The sequence below is a fragment of the Lynx canadensis genome, chromosome A2 (genome assembly GCF_007474595.2).
Source record: "Lynx canadensis isolate LIC74 chromosome A2, mLynCan4.pri.v2, whole genome shotgun sequence".
Taxonomy (NCBI): domain Eukaryota; kingdom Metazoa; phylum Chordata; class Mammalia; order Carnivora; family Felidae; genus Lynx; species Lynx canadensis.
This window is the reverse complement of record NC_044304.2, coordinates 153925030-153949510: the sequence shown is the minus strand read 5'-3', so window position 1 is coordinate 153949510 and position 24481 is coordinate 153925030. Positions and strand designations below refer to the sequence as shown.

Here is a 24481-nt window from a genome sequence, read left to right as displayed (position 1 = left end):
CAGGGCTCAGTCTCGTGAACCGTGAGATCATGACCTGAGCTGAAATCAAGAGTTGGACGACGCTTAACCCATGGGTCACCCAGGCGGCCCGTAAATGGCCTCCTGATGACAAAGCCCCCATGGCTCTACATTGAAGGCACAACGGAGACTGCTCCAAAGCCTGGGCCTCACCCTAAGGGAGCCCACAGGGCCTAACAGCTGGTGGCTGAATTGGGGTTTTCTGCTACTTACAGTTAGAGTGGTGAATGCTACATGCTAACTCGAGATTTAAAAAAGGGAGGTAAGGGAAAGATACTCCAGGGTCATATGACATCCACAGATACGGACAAGCAAGCTTTAGGAAGGGCTGGGACCAGAGAAATTCCAGGGACCTGAAGAGCAGTTTGTGGGTCTTCCCTCCAGGGAGCTGCCCTCCTGGAGCTCTGATACCTCCCAGCCCTGGCTCTCTCAGATCCGTGCCAAATTCCTGCGAGGGAGAATCCGATTGGCCCAACTGTTAGCTGTGACGAAGTGGGAGGCACAGAGACCACCTGCATCCTGGAGAGCCATTGCCACGGGGTGGGCAGCCGCCTGGACGGTGACTTGTTTGCAGTGGCTGCCTGCGGTAAGAAAGTAATAAACTGAGAAGCTTGAAGGACAGAAATGTATTCTCTCACAGAAGGACAGAAACGTATTCTCTCATAGTCGTGGAGGCAAGAAGTTCAAGGTCGAGGCTTTGGCAGGGCTGGTTCCTTCTGAGGTCTGTGGGAAGAGAATCTGTTCTAGGCCAATCTTCTAGCTTTGGTGGTTTGCCAACAATCTTTGGCCTTCCCTGGCTGGTAGATACCCTCATCCCTGCTTCATGTTCACACGCTGTTCTCCCTGTGTGTGTGTTTGTGTCCAAATCTCCCCTTTTTTATAGAAGGATACCAGTCATATGGGATTAGGGAACCAGCCTAATCCAGAATGACCTCATCACAGTAACCACCCTAATCCCAAATGAGGTCACGTTATGGGGCTCTGGGACTAAGACTTTAACAAATGAATTTGGGGCGGGACATGCTGGAGAGACCAAATTCAACCCATAGCTTACCTGTGTGGTCAAGGTCCGGAGAAAGATCTGGGCTGGAGGGAGAGCTGGAGAGTCAGTGACCTAATGGAGTGTGAGGAGTCTCTGGAAGCAGATGGAAAACCAGCAGAGTGCAGTGTTAGGAAAGCCACAGATGTGCGGCTTCTGAGAGATAAAGCGAGCACTGAAGAAACCTGCAGGAGTTGGTGATGTATGGTGCCTTTGGCAAGGAAAAATTTGGCAGACTCGTGGGAGAAGAAACACTGCAGTGGCTTAGGGAGGGCTTGGGATGTGATGGAATGAGAAAGTGAGTGATAAGGAAAGTTGGTCGTGCAAGGAGGAAATAAAGAGTGTTAGCTGGAGGAAGAGACAGGGTCCTAGGAGGCATTTACAACCTGCTCACGTTTACCGACGAGGGAAAGAACCAGTAGAAAGGAAGAGATTAAAGGGGAAGAGATCATCTCAGCACCAGCTCCCCTGAATGCGACAAAGCCGTATACCCGCAGGCTAGGGACCCTGCTCGGCGAGTGTTTGTGAAATGAAAGTGTGACTGCAGACAGAATCCAGAAAACAGGTGGGAGGGACTGGCCACGGCCACATCTTCAGTCCCTGCAGCTTCTGCTCATACTTCCTGCGGCCGGTGGTGGCTCCACCTGTGGCACTGTTGATGCCAGTGCCAACCCCGGTTCAAATTCAAGATGGAATTTAGATGCCCCTGGGTGCCTCTGAGTCAGGAGCCTAGCCCAGTTTAGTGGGCTGTGGCCAGAGGAGCCAGGCCTTGGGGTATCCCCGACAAGGTCACGGGAGCATGGCTAAATGGTAAGCACGTTGTGTTTTCCTCACTGACATTGACTCTGAGCCCAAACACCTGGGACATTAGAGATGCTTGATGTTATAAACTATTTGATAATCATCATCCCAGGAAAAGATATGTAAATAGGAAAGCAAAGTCAGGTTGCTCCTCTCTTACCCCAGGTCACTCCAAAAATGGATAAGCAACTAACGTCAGCAGGGACAGTGGCTACCTCTGAGAGGGGAAAAAGAGGGGAGAGACCTTTCCTTTATATTTTATATACTTCTGGGGTGCCTGGGTGGCTCAGTCAGTTGAACACTGACTTCGGCTCAGGTCATGATCTCGCAGTTCACGAGTTCGAGCCCCGCATCGGGCTCCGAGGTCTGTGCTGACAGCTCAGAGCCTGGAGCCTTCTTCAGATTCTGTGTCTCCCTCTCTCTCCGTCTGTCGCCTGCTAGTACTCTGTCTGTCTGTCTTTCTCTCAAAAATAAATAAAAAACATTTACAAAAATAAAATAATATTTTACATACATCTGCATTATTTTAATTTTTATAGTAATCTCCATCAGCTCTAAAAGAACCTTACAATATGCCATCTTTGTAAAAATGGATTTTTATTTAAGAATATGCATACATTCTCTTTCTAGAAAGTAGAAACATTACAGATAAAAGTCTCTTAGACTGTCTCCCCAAACTATCTACAGCAGCATCTACTATTATCACTTTGGTGCGTATCATTTCACATCTTTTAAAATGTATTTTCATGCATGGATATGTCCCCACATTACATATATGGTCTGGATTTTTGAAGGGATTAAACATAACATGTATTCTTTTTTTTTAAAGTTAATTTATTTTGAGAGATTGAGGTCGTGAGTGGGGGAGAGGCAGAGAGAGAGACAGAAAGAGAAAGAGAGAGAGAATCCCAAGCAGGCTCTGTGCTGGGCCAAATCTCATGAACCATGAAATCATGACCTGAGCTAACATCAAGAGTTAGACACTTAACCTTCTGAGCCACCCAGGAGCCCCTAAACATAACTTTTTCATCTAGCACTTTCTTTCCACTGGACTTTTTCTCTCCATTACTTGTCTTCTGGGGTGGGGTGGGGGTGGACATCTGTTCCTAGAATCCCTCTTCCACATTCTCCTTCCTTCCCTCTCCCCTAGAAGTAACAAGTATCTGGTCTTTCCAAATGTTGCTCCTAAAACCAATCCAGTAGAAGCCCTTGGGGTAAGGTTGCCGGATTTAACAAATAAAAATATAGGAGGCAGATTAAATTTTAATTTCAGATAATGAATAATTTTTAAATAGAAGGACACACAGTGCTTGGGGTGCACTTATACTAAAAACCTAACACTTATTTTTCTGAAATTCAGATTTAACAGAGTGGCCTCATCACCTTAGGAGATTCAGTAAGTGTGGGTGGAGCCCAGCCCAGAATATGTGTATTTTTAAATGGTATTCAGATCACTAGCCAGGTTTGGGCACCCCATATTGCACCACACCAGGCTGACTGGGGACCAGGATTCTCTCCCCGTGGAAAATACACATTCATGCTTATACACCCCTCAGTTTTCAACGAGTTAAGCTAGTAGGAGTCAGGCCTTCAGAGTAGCTGTCCCGGGGACTTTTGCTGTGGCGGAGTCCTCTCAGGTGTAGTGCCCCTTCCCCCACTACACTGTCAGGACAACCAGCTCTGCTCCTTTTCCTCAGGCCGCCCAATTTCCTTTGCACCTGCTGACCTGAGTCCCGGGCTCTCTCACGGGTTTGGCCAACCGCTCTCAGCCCAAAGCTGTAACCCTCAAAATCAGCGCAATGGCAGAGGGCCGTGGGACTGGGTGCAAAGAAGAGGGAGGAGTCAGGTCAGGCGTGGCTCTGGGTTTTTCCTTATGTCTCTGTTCCCAGCTCTGCCTTCTGGGTTACCCCTCCGCTAGGTCCACTGCCCCTCTCCATTCCTGGCGCCAGCTGAAGGAGGGTCTGGTAGCCTAAGGGGGCGTGGCCAATAGAATCCTAGCCACAGCCAATCCCAGCGGCGCCCTTGGGGTGGGCGGGGGCACGGGTGAGGGGCGTGGCCTGAAAACAATTGTCCAGGCTGGACCAATCCATACCGGGGAGGTGCCTACCTGGGCCCAGGTGCGCTCCGCTCTTCGTCTGTCGGTGATGAAGCGGGCCCGGGCGGCATCGGAAGGAGACCAGGCCGAGTTCCCAATGGAGCCCCTGGGGAGCCAGGTCGCGGAGCCGGAGCAGCTGCAGGTCCCCGCCGACGAACTACGGCTTGAGGGTCTCGAGAGCAGCGCGAATCCGGTCCGAGCCGTAAAGAAGGCGGCGGGCGCGGGCCAGGACCTCGCCGGCGGGAAGCAGCAGCCCCCGGCCCGCCCGGCGCTCACGCGGCTGCCGCCATCCAGCCTGGGCTACGGCGCCTTCCGCCGCCAGACGTCCGCGGACTCCGAGCCGCCGTCGCCCGGCCCTTCCGTGGCCGAGCGGCCCCAGGCCGGCGAGGCGCCGGGGGCCGAGCTGGTGTCGGGGGAGCAGCTGCCTGGCGCCTGGGCCCCGGTGGAACTGCAGGTGGACGTGCGCGTGAAGTCCGTGGGCGCGGCCGGGAGCAGCCGCGCGCCCTCGCCGGCGCCCTCCACGCGCTTCCTCACCGTGCCGGTGCCCGAGTCCCCGGCCTCCTCCCGCCACGCCTTACCCACCCACCCGCTCCTGCCGCGGACCCCAGCGCGGCCGGAGCGCGGCCTCGACGCCGAGGGCCGGGCCAGCCCCGCCGACGGGCGCGCGGAGCCCGCGGGCTCCCCCACCACGTGCGGCGGCCGCTGCAGGGAGCTGGGGCTGGAGAAGGAGGACGCGCTGCTGCCCCGCGCCGAGACGGACAGCGACGAGAAGCTGCCCCGGGCCATAGAGATCATGGGTAAGCGCGCGCCCGCCCCGGGGGCCCGCGCGGCCGGGGAGGGGGCGACGCAGCCGGAGCGCTCCCCTTTCCCGGCGCCCCGCCGACCACCCCGCTGCCCCGGCCCCGCCTGGCCTGTCCCGCCGAGCTGGGATCAGTAACGTTCGGGGCTAGTGGTTGTACTTGAGCTGTCTGCGATGAAAGAGTAAAACCACTGTTTCCACCACCACTCCGCCGTCCCACCGCAAGAACTTTCTCACTCCCTCTTAGTGTGGAAAAGTAGAGGAGGGAGGAATTCCGGGACAGGGGAGGTCTTCCAGGATCACGTGACGGTGGTGGCAACCCGGATGGGAACACAGGTCCCCGGACTCCCGACTCCTGGCTCCTCTCTCAGGCCCAGCCTCCCTTCTCTTGTCAGGGAACCAGAAGGAGCCTGGAAAAGGTATAAACAACCCTGGACTGGGAACTGGGAGGGAGTGGTTGGTGAACCCTGGGGGCATGGGAAAGCTTCCTGGAACTAAGCGTTGAAAGGTGAGTAGGGTTTAGGGGTGGCAGAGGCAACCTTCTAGCTGGAAAGCTCAGGAACAGAGGCCAGGAGGGCTAGCCACCTGCCCAGCAGGCAAAATGCCAAAACCTTAGCCAGGTGAGAGGAAGACCAGGCCAGCTAGAGAGGCCGCAAAGCCCGAAGGTCTCTGCCATGTCTCGGTCGTGGGTAGACTTCAGGGACGCACATCGTTCCTGGCTTTTGCAGTTTGGTGTGAGCACATTGCCTGATGATGTGTTTTCTATCGCTGCTGTAACAAATTGCCACAAACTTAGTGGTTTGAAACAACACAAAATTATTATCTTACAGTTCTGTAGGTCAGAAGTCTGATGTGGGCTCACTGGTCTAAAGCCAAGGTGTCAGCAGCACCGTGTTCCTTCCTGGAGACTCTGGGGGAGATTCCGTTGCCTTGCCTTTTTGTAGCTAGAAGACTCTGCATTCCTTAGTTCATACCCCTCAGAATATTCAAAGCCAGCAATGTGTGGCTGATTCCTTCTCCTGCCGCCCTCTCGGACTCTCCTGCCCTTCTGCCTCCCTCTTCTGTTTCTAAGGATCCTTGTGATTACGTTGGGCCTACCAAGAAAATCCAGGAGAGTCTCCTCATCTTAAAGCCAACGGATGATCAGCCTTAATTCCATCTAAAGCCTTAATTCCCCTTTGCCATGTAACCTAACATATTCACAGGTTCTAGGGATTAAGAAGTGGGCATCTTTGGGGGGGAATATTATTCTATCTACCACAAAAAGTACTTTTAAAGTCGATAGCTTTTGATCAGATTAATAAGAATCTAGGACTAAAGTTTAAGTGCAGGTCAGCCTGGGACGGAGCCAGGAGGGGTCTGGGCAGGAGCCTTCTGGAACGGAGAACGGGAGCAGAGGCTGGAGTAGAAGGTGTCTTTTGGAGATGGTGGGGCAGCCTAGGAACTCCAGAGGTGGTTATAATTTTGGTGGGACGGGCAGGAAGAATGTACTCACCAGTGCTGGGGGCATGGAGGAAATGGGGCCCAGAGGGGATGATGCCCCAGCATGGTCCTGCCCAGCGGGAGGAGCAGGGCAATTGTGATAGATTTTACCTGAAGGCGATGACACAAAAGCAGAGCCTCACTGGCAGGAACCCTCTGAGTCCTATGCCAAACTTTGTATTTGGAGGCTTTTGTTATATTTTTTAAGACCCCTTCCCTCACCCACCAAATTGAATAAATTTTTTTAATGTTTATATTTGAGAGGGAGAGAGAGAGAGAGAGAGAGACAGTGTGGGAGCAGGGGAGGGGCAGAAAGAGACGGAGACAGAATCCGAAGCAGGCTCCAAGCTCCGAGCTGTCAGCACAGAGCCTGACATGGGGCTGGAACCCATGAACCGCAAGATCATGACCTGAGCTGGAGTCGACGCTAACCAACTGAACCACCCAGGCGCCCCTCCAAAAAAAAAAATTTTTTTTTAAATGTTTATAGTTGAGAGAGAGAGAAGCAGTGTGCAGCAGGGGAGAGCAAATTGAATAAACTTGAAGCCCCGCAAAACCTGGTTCCACCCCCTGATACCCGGATTTGGCTAGGAGGGAGGAAGCAGACAGTGTTTCAGTTGCCGGTAGGAAATATGGCAAGTTAAGATGGAGTTCGAAGTGAGAGAGTAAACAGAGGGTGTAACATCAGAGATGGTCAGTCCAAGATTTGGAAACGGAATTGGGTGGAAGCTAGAGAATGGGCCAGAGGGAAGGACTGTGTGTAATTACCATGTGGGACTGGGTAGGTTTGCAGACCCTGAGCAAATTCCATTTAAGCAGGTCCAGAATTGGAAATAGGGAGAAGACGAGTTTAGAGGGGACTTCAGCAGGCTGCCTGGGTGGCTCAGTCTGTTAAGTGTCAGGCTCTTGATTTCAGCTTAGGTCATGATCTCATGGTTCATGAGTTTGAGCCCTGCCTGGAGCTCTAGTTTGGCTGAGTGCTGACGGTGTGGAACCTGCTTGGGATTCTCTCTCACTGTTTCTCTGCCCCTTCCTCCCTCCATCTCTCTCTCTCTCTCTCTCTCTCTCTCTCAAAATAAATAAAGTAAAAAATAATAATAATTGTTTTTGTTTTTAACATTTATTTATTTTTGAGACAGAGAGAGACAGAGCATGAATGGGGGTAGGGTCAGAGACAGAGGGAGACACAGAATCAGAAGCAGGTTCCAGGCTCCGAGCTGTCAGCACAGAGCCTGACACGGGGCTCGAACCCAAGGACCGCGAGATCACGACCTGAGCCGAAGTCGGATGCTTGACTGACTGAGCCACCCAGGCACCCCAAAGAATTGTTTTTGAAAGGGGGTAGGTGGGACTCCTGCCTGGAAATTTGGGGAGGACCCTGGCTCTGTGGGAGGCCATCCCCAAGGTCAGCACTGCAGCCCAGGGTGGAAGGTGTGTGAGACTATGTACCCTGCTGTATTTCTTTTCTGAAAGGTCAGAGCTGAATTTAGTGTTCAGTCACAAGAGTTACATTGACGGAGGTGATTGGTAGATTTGTTCTCCTTTTCTTCTGCAGGCTTTTCTGCTTTTAAGGCTATCAATGTATATGTATTTTTTATTCCAAGCATTTTCAAATCACTTTTTTTGGTAACCGCTTCATTGAGTCATAATTCATATACCATAAAACCCATCCATGTAAAGTGTACAATCCAGTGGTCTTCAGTATATTCACAGAGATGCACAACCATTATAGTTGGTTTTAGAATATTTTCGGGATGCCTGGGTGATTCCGTCAGGTAAGCGTCCGACTCTTGATTTTGGCTTAGGTCATATCTCGCTGTTTGTGAGTTCGAGCCCCACATCTGGCTCCACGCTGGCAGTGCAGAGCCTGCTTGGGATTCCCTCTCTCTCTCTCTCTCTCTCTCTCTCTCTCCCCCTCCCCCGCTCACTTGTTCTCTCTGTCCCTCTCTCAAAATAAATAAATAACCTTAAAAAATGTATTTTTTCAATACCCTAAAAGAAAACCCTGTATCTTTGAGCCATCACCCCCAGCCTCTCCCCAGCAACCACTGATCTACTTTCTGTCCCTGTGGGTTTTGCCTGTTCTGGACATTTCATAAATGGACTTGTACTATGTGCCCTTATGCGACAAGCTTCTTTCTCTGAGCATAAACTTTTCAGTGCTCAGCCACGTTGCAGCCTGTATCAGCACTTCCTACCTTTTCATGGCTGAATATTGCGCTGTACGGATATACCGCATTTTGTTTATCCACTTATCAGTTGATGGAAATTTGGGTCAAATCCCTTTAAGAAGCGGATTATGTGTTTAAAAAAAAAAAAAAAAGAACAAATTCCTAAAAGGTCATAGATGGAATGTGACTCTTCACAGATCACCGTAACATACTTCCCTTTCCAGTCTTTGAAGCAAGTATTTTTCCTAATGGAAAAGGGAAGTCAAAGATTTCAAAAGTGCCTTTGCTTTTAAAGTTGAATTATGATTGCAAACATGTTTTCTTAAAAACCTTGGAAGTGTGTCCCAACTTTCTTTGTGTATAAGTTGTGTGTACCATACACACATGTGTGCATTCATATGGGGGGGTGTATCCTGTGCATATGGTTTTAAAAATGGCATTAGTCGTTTCAAAATAGTAAAATATTTGCTGGAGAATTACCTCTGCTGTTTCAGGCTTTGACAAATACGATGACTTGCGTTCTTGGGACCCTTACACTGAATATGTAGCTTCCCCAACCCTCATCCCCGAGATGTGGCTGGGTCCCATGGCCCCTTGCGGCGAAGTGCCTGGGAGAGGAGAGGCCTCTTCTTACATTAATTGATTTCATGCTTCTGTGTCCTGGTAGAGGTCAAATTCAAATTCAGGAGTACTCAGTCACTCGTTTATTTATTTATTTTAAAGTTTATTTGTTTATTTTGGTGGGGGAGGGGCAGAGATAGAGAGGGAGAGAGAGAATCCCAAGCAGGCCACACTGTCAGCACAGAACCCAACGCGGGGCTTGAACTCACGAACCTTGAGATCGTGACCCGAGCCGAAGTCAGACACTTAACCAACTGAGCCACCCAGGTGCCCCAGGAGTGCTCAGTTACTTTAGACGTTTCTGGGTAGAAAGCCGCCGTGAGCTGTCTGAGGCCACGATTAACCATTTACTGTGTTTTATTCCCCACGTTTCCCCCCTGGCCTCCCTGGTTACTCCATCACCGGGGCGGGATGATTCAAATATGTTCTCTCTCTTCTGCCTGCCTATCTCTGGAGTTCCTTTCCCCTCTGCAGCCTCGTTCTAGTTATCTGGTCCCCTGGGTCCAGCTCACAGGAGCTGCTGACAACTCATGTCTGTCTCCTGCTCTATGGCCTGCAAAGCACACTCTGCACGATGCCTCACCAGTGGCCTCCAGTGGCCTGGAGAGATAGGAGAGGCAGGTGGGAAAACACCAAAAACACTTGGGGGACCCACAGAGCCAAGACTGGAAGCCAGGTCTGCCAACGTTTAAACTGAACCCCCATCCCTCCCGTTTGGAGCTTTATCTCCTGGTACCTTGAGCCCCATGAGTGCAGGGGTCTTGCCCTGTCCCTGGTGGTATTTGTGCCCTGTGTCTAATGCATGGTTTGTGTTCAGCACATGGTTGTCAGCCAATCGTTTGTTCTCCTTGAATGGATTCTTATGTTTTCTATTTTTTAATTTTATTTTTTATTTTATATTATTTTTTTTTAGCGTTTATTTATTTTTGAGACAGAGAGAGACAGAGCATGAACGGGGGAGGGTCAGAGACAGAGGGAGACACAGAATCTGAAACAGGCTCCAGGCTCTGAGCTGTCAGCACAGAGCCCAACGCGGGGCTCGAACTCACGGACCGCGAGATCATGACCTGAGCCGAAGTCGGCCGCTTAACCGACTGAGCCACCCAGGCGCCCCTGTCTTCTATTTTTTAAAGAAGCAGAACATCTTCTAGTGATTTCTCCTCAATAATAATTTTCTAACCTAAATTGAGTGGGTTTCTGTGGTGTCTTGGGCCAAGGTGGGGGGGGTGCTAAGGCAGGCGTGATGCTGGTGTACGAGTCTTGGGTTCTAACCTGTCTCTCCTGGTTGTCCCCTCCCCCAGGGCTGCCTCTGTACATGAAGTCCCTGCGCTGGGCCCTAGTGGTCATGGCTGTGTTTCTGGCAGTGTCCGCGGTCACCATTGTGGCCCTGGCTTCTAGAGTAGGTATGGTGCCTCCTCCTGGTCCCCTCTCCTCCTCTGGCCACCACCAGGGTGTGTAGTCCTGACAGCAGCTTTCTGAGAATTAGAAACACACACACACACACACACACACACACACACACACACACACACCCCTGCCCCAGGCAGGTGCAGCATGAAGACATGGGGCTTGTTGAGCACAGAGAGGGAAAGGAGCTCCTTCCTCCCACTGGACACAGACTGTGCTCTGATGAGCAGTGGGTTGACGGCCCCCACCTCGGGCGGCTTTGGCCATTGCACAAACTCTACAGCCTGCCCGGGTCCTTGCCCATCCCGCTTGCCCTTCCCAAGGCTTACCACTTCCATGCTCCGGATCTGTCCCATCAGTCAAGGCCATGGCCAGACTTTCATTTTTTACCGCGCATCCGTTCAGCTCTTTACAGTGGTCTCTGTGCTTGCAGGGGCCACTTGCCAGCCGTGCCCCCCGGGCTGGATGTGGTGTGAGGAGCATTGCTACTACCTCTCTGCCGAGGCTCGGGCCTGGGAGGCCAGCCAGGCCTTCTGCTCGTCTCACCATGCCACCCTCCCCCTGCTGGGCCACATCCAGGTAAGAAGGGGGCGGGCGGCGGAAAGATGGACGTATCGTTACGGATCACCCATTCCTAGCGCTGGAAGGAATCTCAAAGATCTAGTCCAACTCTGCATTGCAGAAAAAGTCACCTAGGCCTGGGGAAATAAAGTTACATGCGGGAGGACCAGACATCAGGGCTCCCAAGGTCGTCAACCTACTCTTCATTCTAAGACGCAGAGGTGGAGCTGGGAACACGGGCGCAGGCGTGCTCCCGTCCAGCCTGTGCCAAGCCCTTCACAGTGAGGGTTCCTTCGGTCAGTGATTTAATAAGTATCTATTGACCACCTATGCTGTGTTTGGCCCTGGGGAGTCAATGATGAGCCAGAACAGCCCATTCCTTAAATGTTAGCATTTAAGGAAGTTCCTTTCTAGTCCCATTTTTTGAAGAGTTCTAAACATGAATGAGTTTCATTTCATGGGATGCTTCTTTGTGTGTGTTTCGAGATGATACCGTTGTTTCCTCTTTAATCTCTGTGGTGAATTACGTTGGTCTGCTTTTATTTATTTTACTTTTTGTTTTTTATTTTTTATTTTATTATTTATTTAGAGAGAATCCCAAGCAGGCTCTTCACTTCAGTACAGGCCTCTTGTGCTAGTTGACTTAGCCGTGATGTTTTCTTCCTCAAATACTTCTGGATTTGACTTGTTAATATTTTACTTAAGGTTCCACATACATAACATTCTGTTTTCTTGGACTGTTCCTGCCCAGTCTTGACACAAAGCTGTTCTGTGCTGCACAACAGGGAAGGTGGTTCCTGCCTTCTTTCTCTCAGAGAGTTCCCTGGAGATGGACAGAAAACCATGCTGGAGAAAATGTTTTACAGTGAACATGAGTTATTTCATTACCAGGAATAGCACTGACGTTTCAGAAAACATGGAGAGATGAGAAGGATACAATGTAGATTGAAAACCGTCGAATCTCAGTATGGTAAAAATAAATATACAAAGGAAAAACAGAAAGGAAATATGTATAGTAATATCCTAATTGTGGTTACCGCTGGGGGCAAGATTACAAATGATTTTTTTTTTCTTCTTTAAAGTTTTAATTTTTTTCTAATCTTCTAAATGTTCTGTGAATAACGTGTGCTACGTAATTAGGAGGAAATGCTAGAGGGACAGTAGCCCTGTAAGCAGGAGGTCAGTATTTAAGCGTTTTTGTCGGGGGCCTGCGTCAGACCTGAGTTCTTATATTTGTCAGATAAGAACATTCTCAGGCCCCTGGTTGCGTCTGCAAAATGGAGGCCAATGGGAATGGAGGTGGGTCCCTAGAGAGTGGCTGGAGCTGGGGAGGGGACCCAGCTGGGCAGTGACCCACTGAGCACAGCAAGTGTCCTCGGAAAGCCTGTCCCTGCCCTCCAGCCTCTAAGCAGACGGGTTGAGTTCAGAATGACCTCAGCCCTCTGAGCAAAAACTTCCCTGTGGCTGGTGGGTCCTCCAAGGGGGAGATGAACTTCACCAAATTGCAAGCTTCAGATAAAGAATTCTTTTAACTTTTTTTTAACATTTTTTTTTTAAATTTTTTTAATTATTTTTTTTAATGTTTATTTCTGAGACAGAGAGAGACAGAGCATGAGTGGGGGAGGGGCAGGGAGAGAGGGAGACACAGAATCCGAAGCAGGCGCCAGGCTCTGAGCTGCCAGCACAGAGCCCGACGCGGGGCTCGAACTCACGGACCGCGAGATCATGACCTGAGATGAAGTTGGACACTCAACTGACTGCGCCACCCAGGCACCCCAAGAATTCTCTTAAAACTAAGCATACGAGATCAATTATTTGAAACATAAGTTATATAGGAAACATATCATGAAGTCTGGATAAGCCCCTTGCAAGAAGACAAGGGTGAAGATTTGGGTCCCGGGCTGTTCAAATCTGGAACGTGATGACTGTGGAGCTCTCCACGAGGACAGAAGCTTCAGCAGGCACCGGGCGAGGAGGAGCAGCTGAGGGTTGGCAGGCAGAGGGAGCCGGCAAAGGCCAGGCTCCAGGAGCTGGGACACACACACCCGGGGACACTCCAAGGTGCCAGTGACACGCACAGCCCTGGATCAGCAGGCCTCAGCCTCCCCAAGAGCTGATTTTGCTCGCAGTTAGAGAAAAGGAGAAAGTTTAAGTGTCATCGGTCAGCAGACTCACTCGCCATTGGTTTCAGAACGGCTGTGTTTGTGGGGTGGAGGGAGGAAGAAGCCACAGTTGACTACAGAAAGGTGAGAAAAAAAAAACCATGAAAAAATCTCCATCGTAAGATTACGAAGATTAACTAATTGGAGCATTTGAATATGAAAGCTGAAATGTATGGAGGCAGGAAGTAGAGTGGTGCTCGTCAAGCAGGTGGGGGGATAGGAGAGTGTTTAATGGGCCCGGAGTTTCCATGGAGGAAGATGAGAAAGTTCTGGGGATGGACGGTGGTTGCACAACAGTGTGAATGGACATAATGCCAGCAGCTTGTACACTTAAAAATAGTTACAATGCTAAAGTTCTTGGTATGTTTTTTATTCACAGTTTTTAAAAAAGATGTTTGAAGACTAATTTAGCAGATAATTTAGCTCACTTTTAAGATGGAAAATATGGGATTTCAAGGAAATTCTGCTGAGGGTCATATTCCCCCATGTTCCCAAATTGGTGGCAAAGTTGGAGAAGCACCAGCTGAAGGCCGTGGAGGCCCTGGGATTTCGGCGGCCTCATACACAGCAATTCTTTGGGCCATAAGTGACTCAGAAGGTTCTGGAACTTAATCTATGGATGATGCTTTCCCCAGGCCATATTTTTGCTCTTCTGCTCTTCTTTGCTTTGCGAGTTTTCATATTTACATTTTCTGGCATTACATTTTCTACGTACTTGTCACTGTTACCAGCATTGTAATTTTCCATCGTGTTGATGTCCCATAACGTGCCTAGTTATTTCCTTATTACTAAGCAATTGGGTGGTTTCCGTTTTTTCTTTACAAATAACACTGTGTTATCTTTGGAGAAGTTCATTTCCTCCCCCTTTATGTTCTTGGGTTTTTCCTCCAAAGTGGAATCACTCACTCAAGTGGTCAGAAGGATGTCACTGCTCCTGTTAAGGTGGCACCAAAGTATGTTCTGGAAGATGCACCAGCATCGCTGCCCCACACCGGGACTTACAGCACTGAAACATCTTTTTCCAAGTTAAAAAAATTTTAATGCAATGTTTTCGTTCACTCTGTTGCCAAAAACAACATGACCTCAAGGACAAATACTCAAAAGAAAAAGAAAAACGGTCTCTAATAGCTCTCCAATGCACTCCCGGCTTTTATTGTTCCTTGCGTGTCTGTGTTTGTGTGCGTACGTGTTTTGTCATGACGGTGATCATGGCGCAGCTGATTGACATTCTGATTCACTGTAACCCTGTCTGATGACTTTCCTCATACCGCTCCGTGGCCTTTGTACTTGTCTCCTTTTTGTAAATGGTCGTGACATCGCGCCCAACTGGTGCAGGGTACATTACGCTCTCGCTGACAGGTGCGCTCTTGCTGGCCATCTGCTCCCAGGCCCCCTCCGAGGCCGCCTCAGCCCTGTCATCGCCTCCTGCACAGTCAGGCTGTTTGCTCCCCGGATGTACTCTGGAGTCTCCCAGCTTTCTCCCCGCCTCTCTGGCCGCTCAGTATCCATCTCTCATTGCTGGGTGGGGACTGGCATTCGCATCCTCTCTCCCCGTGAAGCGGAGATGGGATCACCCCCATTTCTGGTCCCCAGTCCTGAGCACAGTGTCTGCCAACCCACGAGCATCCGATACAGCTTTCCACTTCCTGATGTTCTGGGAGAGCCGGGTTGAGCCGAGTCACTTCTCTGGTCACTTCTCTGGCTCAGTAAGTTGGGAATCTGCAGGAGGTGGGGCAGGGGTGGGGCAGGGTGGGGCAGGGTGGGGCAGGGTGGGGCACAGAATTCCCGGGGAGGAGCCTTACTAGTGTCGGAGAAGGGTGACCAGCTGCTTGTCTCCTTCAGGACTTCCTGAGCAGATACCCAGTCACCAAGTACTCCTGGGTGGGGGCCCAGCGAGGCCCCCAGGGCTGGCACTGGATTGATGGGGCTCCACTACCACCCCATTTGTAAGTGACCGTGGGCCTGGGTGGGCGGCCTCTCTGTCCCCAGTGTGACCACAATGACATCACGGCAGGCACCGAAGAGGGGTCGAGGCCTTCCTTTCCGCTGACACCTCCCCCACTGTTGATCTGGATCTTCCTTCCGTTCCCAGTTTCAGCCCCCTGCTCCACCACCAGCCTGGGGTGGCTCTTGGGAGACACCCCTCCCCCACTGCCCCGCTCAGGGCCTGGTTTCATTTAGCCCCAGTCACCCCATCCCTTATTGGGCCCCCTAGCGCACCCACCCGAGCAGGAGCGTCACCCTGTTCGGTAGATAAGGGGCACTGCACGGAGGGGGCAGGTGGTTCTCTCAAGCTATGGGGCATCCTCATTCCAACCCCAGAGCCCTCTGCAGACTCTCCTGGCTCTGTGCAGTGGTCACGCAGTCCCCACACCAGCCCTGGCATCGGGCGCACCGGCCGGCAGAGCCCGTCATCCTGAGCCCGGCCCCTCTTCTCACCCTCCCCAGACTCCCGGAGGAAGATGAGGACCAGCCGGATCTCAAGTGCGGGGGCCTGGAGGAAGGCAAGATTGTGGCTTGGGACTGTGCCTCTCCAAGATCCTGGGTCTGTGCCAAGGGGACCAAGTGATTTGGGTTCTGCCCATCCAGAGACATCAGGGCCTGTGGCCCGTCAGTGGAGGCCAGGGTGCCGGCTGGGGTAGCCGCTCCCCTGGACCCAGGCTTCCAGGTGTCCCTGCCCTGTGCTCGAGGGGCCCTCCCTGAGCGAACCCGGGACTGGACTTCTGGTGCAAGCAGATCACGTCCAAGGGAAAGGAGGTTTCCTGTGGCCCCGGGCAGAGTGTATTTTAGTCTCCGGCTCCCGAAGCGGACTTGTTCGGTGACCGTGGGATGGCTTCTTAGCATCTTGGAGCCTGGGTTTCTCCCTCATTAAAATGGCCATTTCCCATCCTATCCCTGTACCTGTTTGGTCACACGTGCACACCCTTTCGGTCTTAAGGACCAGGAGGACTTCACGATCACAGGTGCTGCCCGTCGGTTCTCGCCCGGGCCCGCAGAGCCCGGGGACTTGGCAGCCGCCGGAAGCGCCATCCCCGGGCACTGGGGGCACACCACCCCCCAGCAGTGTCTGCAGGACAGCACATGTGAACTGTCCCCCCCCCCCCCCCCCCCGGGAGGCGGGAAGAGGGTTTCCTCCCGGGCTGGCACAGGGTGGGTGCCGGGCTGGCGGGGCTCCCGAGGCAGGGAGGGTGCAGCTCTCCCGCCTGGGGCCGGAGATGCCACGCGAGCCGCAGAGCGTGGGGTCCCAGTGAGAAAGGAAATCAGAATTGTGGGGACACCGGCCTGAAGAGGTCTGTGTTGGGGTTCAGTGAGGGGCCTTTGGGCCGAGGGAGTGGCCACAGGGTGAGCTGGAAGGACTGATTCAGTGTCTCCAGCCGGCATAGACCTCTCTCCAAGTGACAGGAGGCTGTACCTGTGTCGCATCTTGGCGCTGAACATCCGACGCGACTGTCCCGTGCGGACCGGCCTTCCTCTCTGGAGGTAGGCCATGCATTCGGGTTCCTGTCAGAAGCCTTGAGGGGTCCGTTCAGACCAGAGGTTTGCGCGGCACGGATGGGCCGACCGGCGGAAAGGGGGGGGGTCCTTAGAAACACTGGGGTTTCTCTTGGCTTGCTTATTCCAACTCCAGTTGAACCCCGCAGCCTGGTAACAGGTTCCGCTTTCACACCGCGGAGCCCTTCTCCGCAGACGTCTTGAGTCCGGCGTGTCGGGCCGGCTTAAGGCAGAGGGCCCGGCTCGCAGCTACCGCGGGCCTGCGGCTGCAGGGGCACAGGTGCCCAGGGCGTGGCGGTTTGGTGGCGGGGCCTAGAAATTGGCAAGTGTTGTAGCTTCCCTTGGTGAGGCAGGGCAAGAAGAGTGAACGTGGGATCTAGCGTCCTAAGAAGCTGCTAGTTCCTGCCCAAAGCAGGCAGACCCGGAAATAGCAGTGTTACTATATCATTTAGAAATACAGAAACAAATGCTAGAAGAAAGGACAAAAACAATTTTTTTAAAGTTCGTTCACTTACAGAACCAGCGGGGAAGGCGGGCAGAGAGAGACGGGGCCAGAGGATCCAAAGCAGGCTCAGTGCTGACAGCACAGAGCCGGATGTGGGGCTCAAACCCATGAACCGTGAGATGGTGACCTGAGCTGAAGCCTGACGCTTAACTGACTGAGCCACGCAGGCGCCCCATGACAAAAATAATTTAGAGTGGTTGCCTTGAAACTTACCAGTGGTGACAGAAGTCAGAATAGTGGTTGTCTGGGGAAATATGAACCGAGAAGGGGCACCTAGCAAACATTCTAGGGTGCTGGAAACGGTCTGGGTCTTCGTCTAGGCGGGCTCGGAGGGGGCACACATGTAAATATTCATCAAGCTGCACACTTAAGAGTGTGGGCGCCTGGGTGGCGCAGTCGGTTAAGCGTCCGACTTCAGCCAGGTCACGATCTCGCGGTCTGTGAGTTCGAGCCCCGCGTCAGGCTCTGGGCTGATGGCTCAGAGCCTGGAGCCTGTTTCCGATTCTGTGTCTCCCTCTCTCTCTGACCCTCCCCCGTTCAGGCTCTGTCTCTCTCTGTCCCAAAAATAAATAAATGTTGAAAAAAAAAAATTAAAAAAAAAAAAAAAAAAGTGAAAAGCTTCTCAGTGTCTCCAAGGAGCAGAAATAAGTTCACAGAGGGGCCAATCTCTTTTGATTTTTAGTGTTACTAAAGCCATATTCACATGTTTGTTTTTTTAAGACCCTGTATTTATGTACTACTATGATTAAAAGAGGAGTTGGACGGGGCACCCGGGTGGCTCAGTCGGTTAAGCGGGTCACGATCTCATGGTTCGTGGGTTCGGGCCCCATGTCAGGCTCTGGGCTGACCACGTGGAGCCTTCTTGGGATTCTCTCTCTTCCCGTCTCTCTGCCCCTCCCCTGCACTCTCTTTCTCTCAATAAATTAAAAAAAAAAAAAAAAGAGGAATTAGACTTTTTGAAAAGGTCCCCAAGATTCCGAGGCACAGCCTGGCTGGAGAGCGGCGGGCTTCAGAAGGGAGCCCCGTGGCCCCCCTTTCTCGCAGCCCATAATTCCTTCCTTCGCCGGGGGCCCTTCTCACAAGTTCCAGCCTGGCCTTCAGAGCCTGTCTTTCCCTTTGTACAGAACAGAAGCTGGCAAGTTAAGCGGCAGGTTGGTCGGCCTGGGATTCCTCTCGAGTCATTTCTCTAGTCTCTTTCCCCACCGGGCACCACCAGCTGCTATTGCGTGAAATCCAGACGTGGCTTGTGTCCCCGAGCTGTGACACCGGCCTCTGGCACGGGCGGCTCAGGCAGCCTCTGGGGTGCCCGTGACTCCTCCCCACCCAGTCCTGAGATTCTGACTCAGTGGGTCAGATTTCCTGGTGAGGCTGATGCACAAAGCCCAGAAATCATATTTTGGGAAACCCTGTCTGAAAGAGCCCATCTCACCACTGGAGCGGGGAAAAAAAGATGTGTAAATGTGTTTTAAGTCAGCTTTATGGAGACAGAATTTGCCCGAAAGAAAATGCACCTGTCTCGAGAGTGCTTTCGGACAAACGCAGGTTCCCACGTGACCACTGCCAGACAAGATGCGGAATTTTTTCCACAGGCCCCAGAAAGTTCTCTCGTGTCCCTTTGCCGCCAATCCTTCCTGACCTCCAGTCCCAGGCACATCCGTTCCGTCTCTATAGGTAGGTCCAGCTGGTTCTAGGAACTCATATAAAAAGAGAAGCGTGTAGTGCGTCCTCTCGTGGTTGCTTTCAAACACTCGCGTTCCTGCACGTGTCTATGCGGGGCTGCCTCAGGGTTTATCTGCACTCGGGTTGGTGACACCCTGCACGGCTGTCTCCAGGGTCTGCCCGTTGTCCATACAGCTGCCGTGAACACTGGGATACGAGTCTTTGGACGTAGGTTTTCATTCCTCTGGGGACCTGAGAGGAAGGTTGTGTGGGCAGGATACGCTGAATTTATTTATTTTTTTAATATCTATTAATTTTGAGAGAGACAGAAAGAGAGAGCGTGCACGTGAGCGGGAGAGAGGCAGAGAGAGAATCCCAAGCAGGCTCTGTGCTGCCAGCACACAGCCCTACGTGGGGCCCGAACCCATGAACCGTGAGCTCCTGACCTGAGCCGAAATCGAGTCGGATGTTTAACCAAGGATATGCTGAATTATTAGAAACTGCCACATCGTTCTCCCGAGTAGCTGTACCATTTTACAACCCCCCGTACCACAAAATACAGGCGTTCCTGACACTCCGTATCTTCACCGACACTGATGTTGCGGCCTTTCTCTGTTCGGCCATTCTGGTGGGCGTGTGGTGCTTTCTCAGCGTGGTTTCCCTTCGCATTTTTTTCCCATTGACATATAGTCGACACACAATGTTACATTAGTTTCAGGCGTATGGCACTATAATTGCATTTGCATTTTTTTTTTTAATTTTTTTTCAACGTTTTTATTTATTTTTGGGACAGACAGAGACAGAGCATGAACGGGGGAGGGGCAGAGAGAGAGGGAGACACAGAATCGGAAACAGGCTCCAGGCTCTGAGCCATCAGCCCAGAGCCTGACGCGGGGCTCGAACTCACAGACCGTGAGATCGTGACCTGGCTGAAGTCGGACGCTCAACCGACTGCGCCACCCAGGCGCCCCATGCATTTGCATTTTCTTGACGACTGATGCAGAGTTTCTTTTCATGTGCTCGTTGACCATTCCTATATTTTCTCTTGCGGTTCTCATACTGATGGTGAGAGACCGTACTTGGAGAAACCCTACCTGAAAGACCTACGTGCCTGCCAGGACACAGCATTTTGAAAGTGATGATTTTTTTTTTTTAAGTGTATTTATTTATTTTGAGAGAGAGAGAGAGAGCACGCGCTGTCAGCACAGAGCCCGACGTGGGGCTCTATCTCACAAACTGTGAGATCATGACTAAGCCAAAAGCAAGAGGCAGACCCTTAACCAACTGAGCCACCCAAGCACCCTAAATGGAAAATCTAGGATATCCCTCCACTTTGTGAAATATTTCAAAATGGAGAGTTGGGGAAAAAAGATATAAACACCCGTATGCCCTCTCCCTAGATCTGATAACTTAACATTTTGCCACATTTACTCTCTAGTTATGTGTATGTGTTTGTATATAAATTGGTTGAACCATCTAAAAATAAATTGTAGACTTCGACGCTTTGACACTTCACCCCTAAATACGTTGGCATGCATCCACTAAAAATAAGCATATTTTTTTGTGTAATTGCAATTCCACCATTACTATACTTAATAAAATTAACGTTAAGTTCACATTCAATCCATGTTCCAATATTTCTGGTTCTTCCACTAATGTATTTTATTTCATTATTATTACTTTTTTAATGTATTTTAAACAAAGATCTAATTAGGGTCTAAGCACCGTTATTGGTCCCTTTAATCTCTTTAAACCTAGAACTTTTTTTTTTCTTTTTTCATAGGCTTCTTTCTTTCTTTCTTTCTTTCTTTCTTTCTTTCTTTCTTTCTTTCTTTCTTTCTTTTTCTTTCTTTCTTGTAGGCTTCACAGCCAGTGTGGAGCTTGAACTCACAACCCTGAGATCAAGACCTGAGCTGAGATCAAAAGTCAGATGTCTAACTGATTGAGCCACCCAGAGCCCCAACACTGACTCTTTGAATAGACAAGGCCAGCTGTCTCATAAAGTGACAAATATTCTGGGTTTGACTTGTTTCCCGTTGACTGTGGGAGTTAGGCTGAGATTCGGTTATAAACATTTTTGACAGGAATACGTTGTGACACAGGGTACTTCATGATTTATCACTGGATATCTATCTATCTATCTATCTAGATAGATAGATATAGATATATAGATATAGATATAGATATAGATATAGATATAGATATAGATATATATCATTCGATAGATTTTTAACACTGATTTCAAGTAATTTGTACCAAAACCTTCTCAAAAAGTTCAGGGGACTAAAACAATTCATATATCCCATTTTGGATACATACAGGCTTTTCGCCTGTTATTCTCAGCTTTAGGGTCAGTGTCAAAGTAAAATGAGCCTAAAAGGTTTCAGAAATAATACTGTACTATACATAGGTTTTATTCTACTTTCATTTGTTTGAGCCTTTTTTGTTCCCTCTTGGGATGTTACTTGGTCCCTTCTTGCTTTTCCCAGCCCAAGACATACCTGTCTTAATGTCAGGATGGGAAGTGACTTGGGGTCACCGACAAAAAGGTGTCCACTTTGTTGTGACTTTGGTCACTTGGCATGGCTGAGTTTCCTACCCTGTAAAGTGAGTGTGGTGATATGATACAGTGACCTATGGATCCATTGAGATCATGTTGGTAATGAGACATTCCATTCATTCCCCATTTATTTGAACACTGGCTGGGGCTCTGTACCAGGCTCACGAGAGGATGCAGAAAACAAGGTCCATTCTCTGCCCCAGCACTTGGTCTGACTGCCAACACCACGCCGTGTGTTCAAGCGAAGGAATCACCGGGAACGTTGGGGTTTTCTCTGCCTCTTCGGCTCCACCCTTCCACCCCCTCCACTGTGGAGCGCCCGTGTGGTCTGGCAGTGACCCCAGTTTGGGAGTGGGGAGGGGTGGGGATAGTTTGGGAGGCACTTGACACACCTGAGTCAATCCTGCCAACCTCGCAATCCCAGCCCCCCGGCTAACGTTTGGCTCAAGAGCCCAGGCCTAAGCCGGCCGGAGATGTCATTGCTCTGCTCACTTTGGTTAGTTCCCAGAGGGGAACACAACCCAATCTGGGCCCCAGAGATAGGAGGAAGTTTTCCAAAGGCTTCTGGGAAAAGATGCCTTGGTCTTTGGGACACAAAACTGGAATGTTTTCTCGTCATGTGGATAGAAGGCTCAAGTGTTAAACCTACAGACGGAGCTGTTAACGTGGAACTCAATCACGTGAGCCAATAAGATCCCTGTTTAAGCCCATTTGAGTTTAATCTTCTGTTACAGGCAGTCAATAGCGTCCAGATTTGGGGGTACACACATTTGGCACCTGGGGGCCACTCTTCCAAAGCAGCATTCGAGCAGATTCTGGTGCTGGTGCCAGCTTTTGTCTCCTCCTATGTGGCCTTGTCTTGCTGGGTCCTTGACTGCGAGCCCAGTTCTGTGAGGCTGAGGGCCTTGCTTTCAGCCTAAGCCCTGTTACACTGGTCATGAGTTTGGACTGGTCTCCATAAGTACTTGCACACCAAGAACATCTGACTTCCTGGGTTTTGTGGGTGCCAGTATCCCCCGCCCCCAAGCCCTGCTGCACCACCCTACTGGTAGGCCCCGTCTGGTTGTTTCCCCCAGGGGGGCCTCTGCTGTGAAAACCCTGTTCCCTTGGCTCTCTCCTGCCTTTCCTAACTCCCCTGAAGCTGGGATTTTTTTATTGAAAAAAATTTTTTTTTTCCAAATTAGAAAAAGCAATGGAGAAGAAAACAGGCCTTACTTATACTCTGGGAAAATTTAAATCTCCACAGTCAAGGTGTAATAAAATCATGATGTAAGCAGCTTTGTGTTGTTTTTGTTTTTGTTTTTTTTCCAGATGGGAAGAACAGACAAGAATGTTTTTCAAAATACTTGAGTCAGGATATAGCATGTTGTAGTGGACCAGTATGCCAGACATCAACCTTGAGAGATGTGGCATGGACTTGGGTGGGGGTAGGCATCGGGGAGGAAGGAGTTCAAGGCCAGGGCAGCAGCTGATTACCGGTTGGAAGGGCACGTTTGAGTGGTTTAACAGTCCTTACCAGTAAATTCCAGCTGAGTATCCATCTTGGATATGTATACATTTGTTAAACTCTATAACACTTACTTGGATTTTTTTTAATGTTTATTTTTGAGAGAGAGGCAGAGCGTGAAGTGGGGAGGGCAGACAGAGAGGGAGACACAGAATCCGAAGCAGGCTCCAGGCTCTGAGCGGTCAGCACAGAGCCCGATGTGGGGCTCAAACCCACGAACCTGAGCCGAAGTGGGACACTTAACCGACTGAGGCTCCCAGGCGCCCCTTACTTGGATTTTTAATGTGGAAAATCCTATAAAGGTTTTTGATTTTTAAAACTGTCACCAACATTTATAACAACTTATGAAAAAGTAACTTTTGAAAAGTAAGTAGCTTATGAAATGGGCCATTGGCTAAAACTATCATTTTACTAGGTACCACACGGAATGACAAACTATCACACTAATTGTCAGAAGTATTCACACTGCGTCGCAGGCTTGGCTGTGACTCGATGGGATAATGGGATCATGCAGAAAGCTACTGTTAAATAGTTTCTATAAAAGCAGACTCTTAAAATCAGACTTGGCGGGGGAAAAAACAGGAAGTTGGAAATGATCAAGAAAAGTCCACCTTAGCTTTAGGGTTATCGGAGGAGCGAGCAAGTCTTTCTTGAAAATAAAAACAAGTCTACTTAGAAATGGAGGTTTTTTTTCCCTTGAGTTTCAGCTTTGAGGGAAATGCCTGGTTACAGCAAAACCCAGGCCCCCATGAAGGAAACGCGAAGCATGATGTCCCCGGAGGACCAAATAAATGTTTTAGCAGCTGTGACTAAACTTCTCTCTGCTACGGTCCCCAGATAACACAACAGGGCTGAGAACTGTGCGGGAGAAAGGTCGTGTAGGAGTGCGGACAGCCTGACTCCGTCTTGGGCCCTCCCACCTTGTTCTCCGCTCTGCCACACAGGTGGGACCACGTTAGAGCCTCTGGCGCACAGGTGACACCACTCGAGGTAACTACCCTGGGTCCTCGCCAGCTCGCTTCTCGTTCCGTAAAAGCTAGGGATTAAGGTCTGGGTGGCTTCGGGGGATATGGCTCAGAGAGCAGCAGTGGAAGATCCCTGCACGGCGCCCTGGACCACCGCCCGTGTCAGTAAGTGGCCGTGAGGAAGACAGTGGAGTGGCCTGTTTCGGTTTTCGCTCTAAAAAGGCCGTCTAAGGCTGGAGGATAGTGACCCTCCTCTACCTTTTAACAGTCGGTGTAGTCAACAGGATGCCCAAGACAAAACGAGCTTGGGTAGGGGGTCCATGCAGGGATGGGGGAGAATGGGTTGTCTGGAGGAGGGGGGGAAACACAGGGGGGTGGGGGGAGGAGCCAGACGCCGGGGTTCAAGCCCAAGCTGACCAGCCCTGGCCGCAGGGGGAGACTTGGCTCTTTGGAGCGTTTCAGACCAGTGCGTGAGTATGGGGACGCCTCAAAGTGGCCCCAAGAGTTGTTAGGTATTCTGCCTGACGTGGCGGGGAAGCAAAAGGGCTGAGAAGGGGTGGCAGCTTGGGTGTTACAACTGTGGGATACTGGGGGAGATGGTGCTGGGTTCAATGGGTTAAGTGCGATATAAAAAATA

At 50.6% G+C, this 24481-nt stretch overlaps 1 protein-coding gene and 1 long non-coding RNA gene across 2 annotated transcripts; one reads left to right on the top strand and one right to left on the bottom strand.

Moving 5' to 3' along the window:
- Positions 1–4026, bottom strand: LOC115509248. The gene is made up of 3 exons (XR_003967271.1): positions 3966–4026; positions 1073–1153; positions 1–599 (listed from the first exon to the last, which is right to left on the bottom strand). It is a non-coding gene; the product is annotated as an uncharacterized LOC115509248 (long non-coding RNA).
- KLRG2 (killer cell lectin like receptor G2) lies at positions 3956–16048 on the top strand. Its single transcript, XM_030308550.1, has 5 exons — positions 3956–4750; positions 10328–10429; positions 10867–11012; positions 14999–15102; positions 15605–16048. Exons 1-5 carry the CDS (start codon positions 4003–4005, stop codon positions 15723–15725), a joined length of 1221 nt encoding a protein of 406 aa, XP_030164410.1. The 5' UTR covers positions 3956–4002; the 3' UTR covers positions 15726–16048.
- The last annotated feature ends 8433 nt before the right edge of the window (positions 16049–24481 follow it).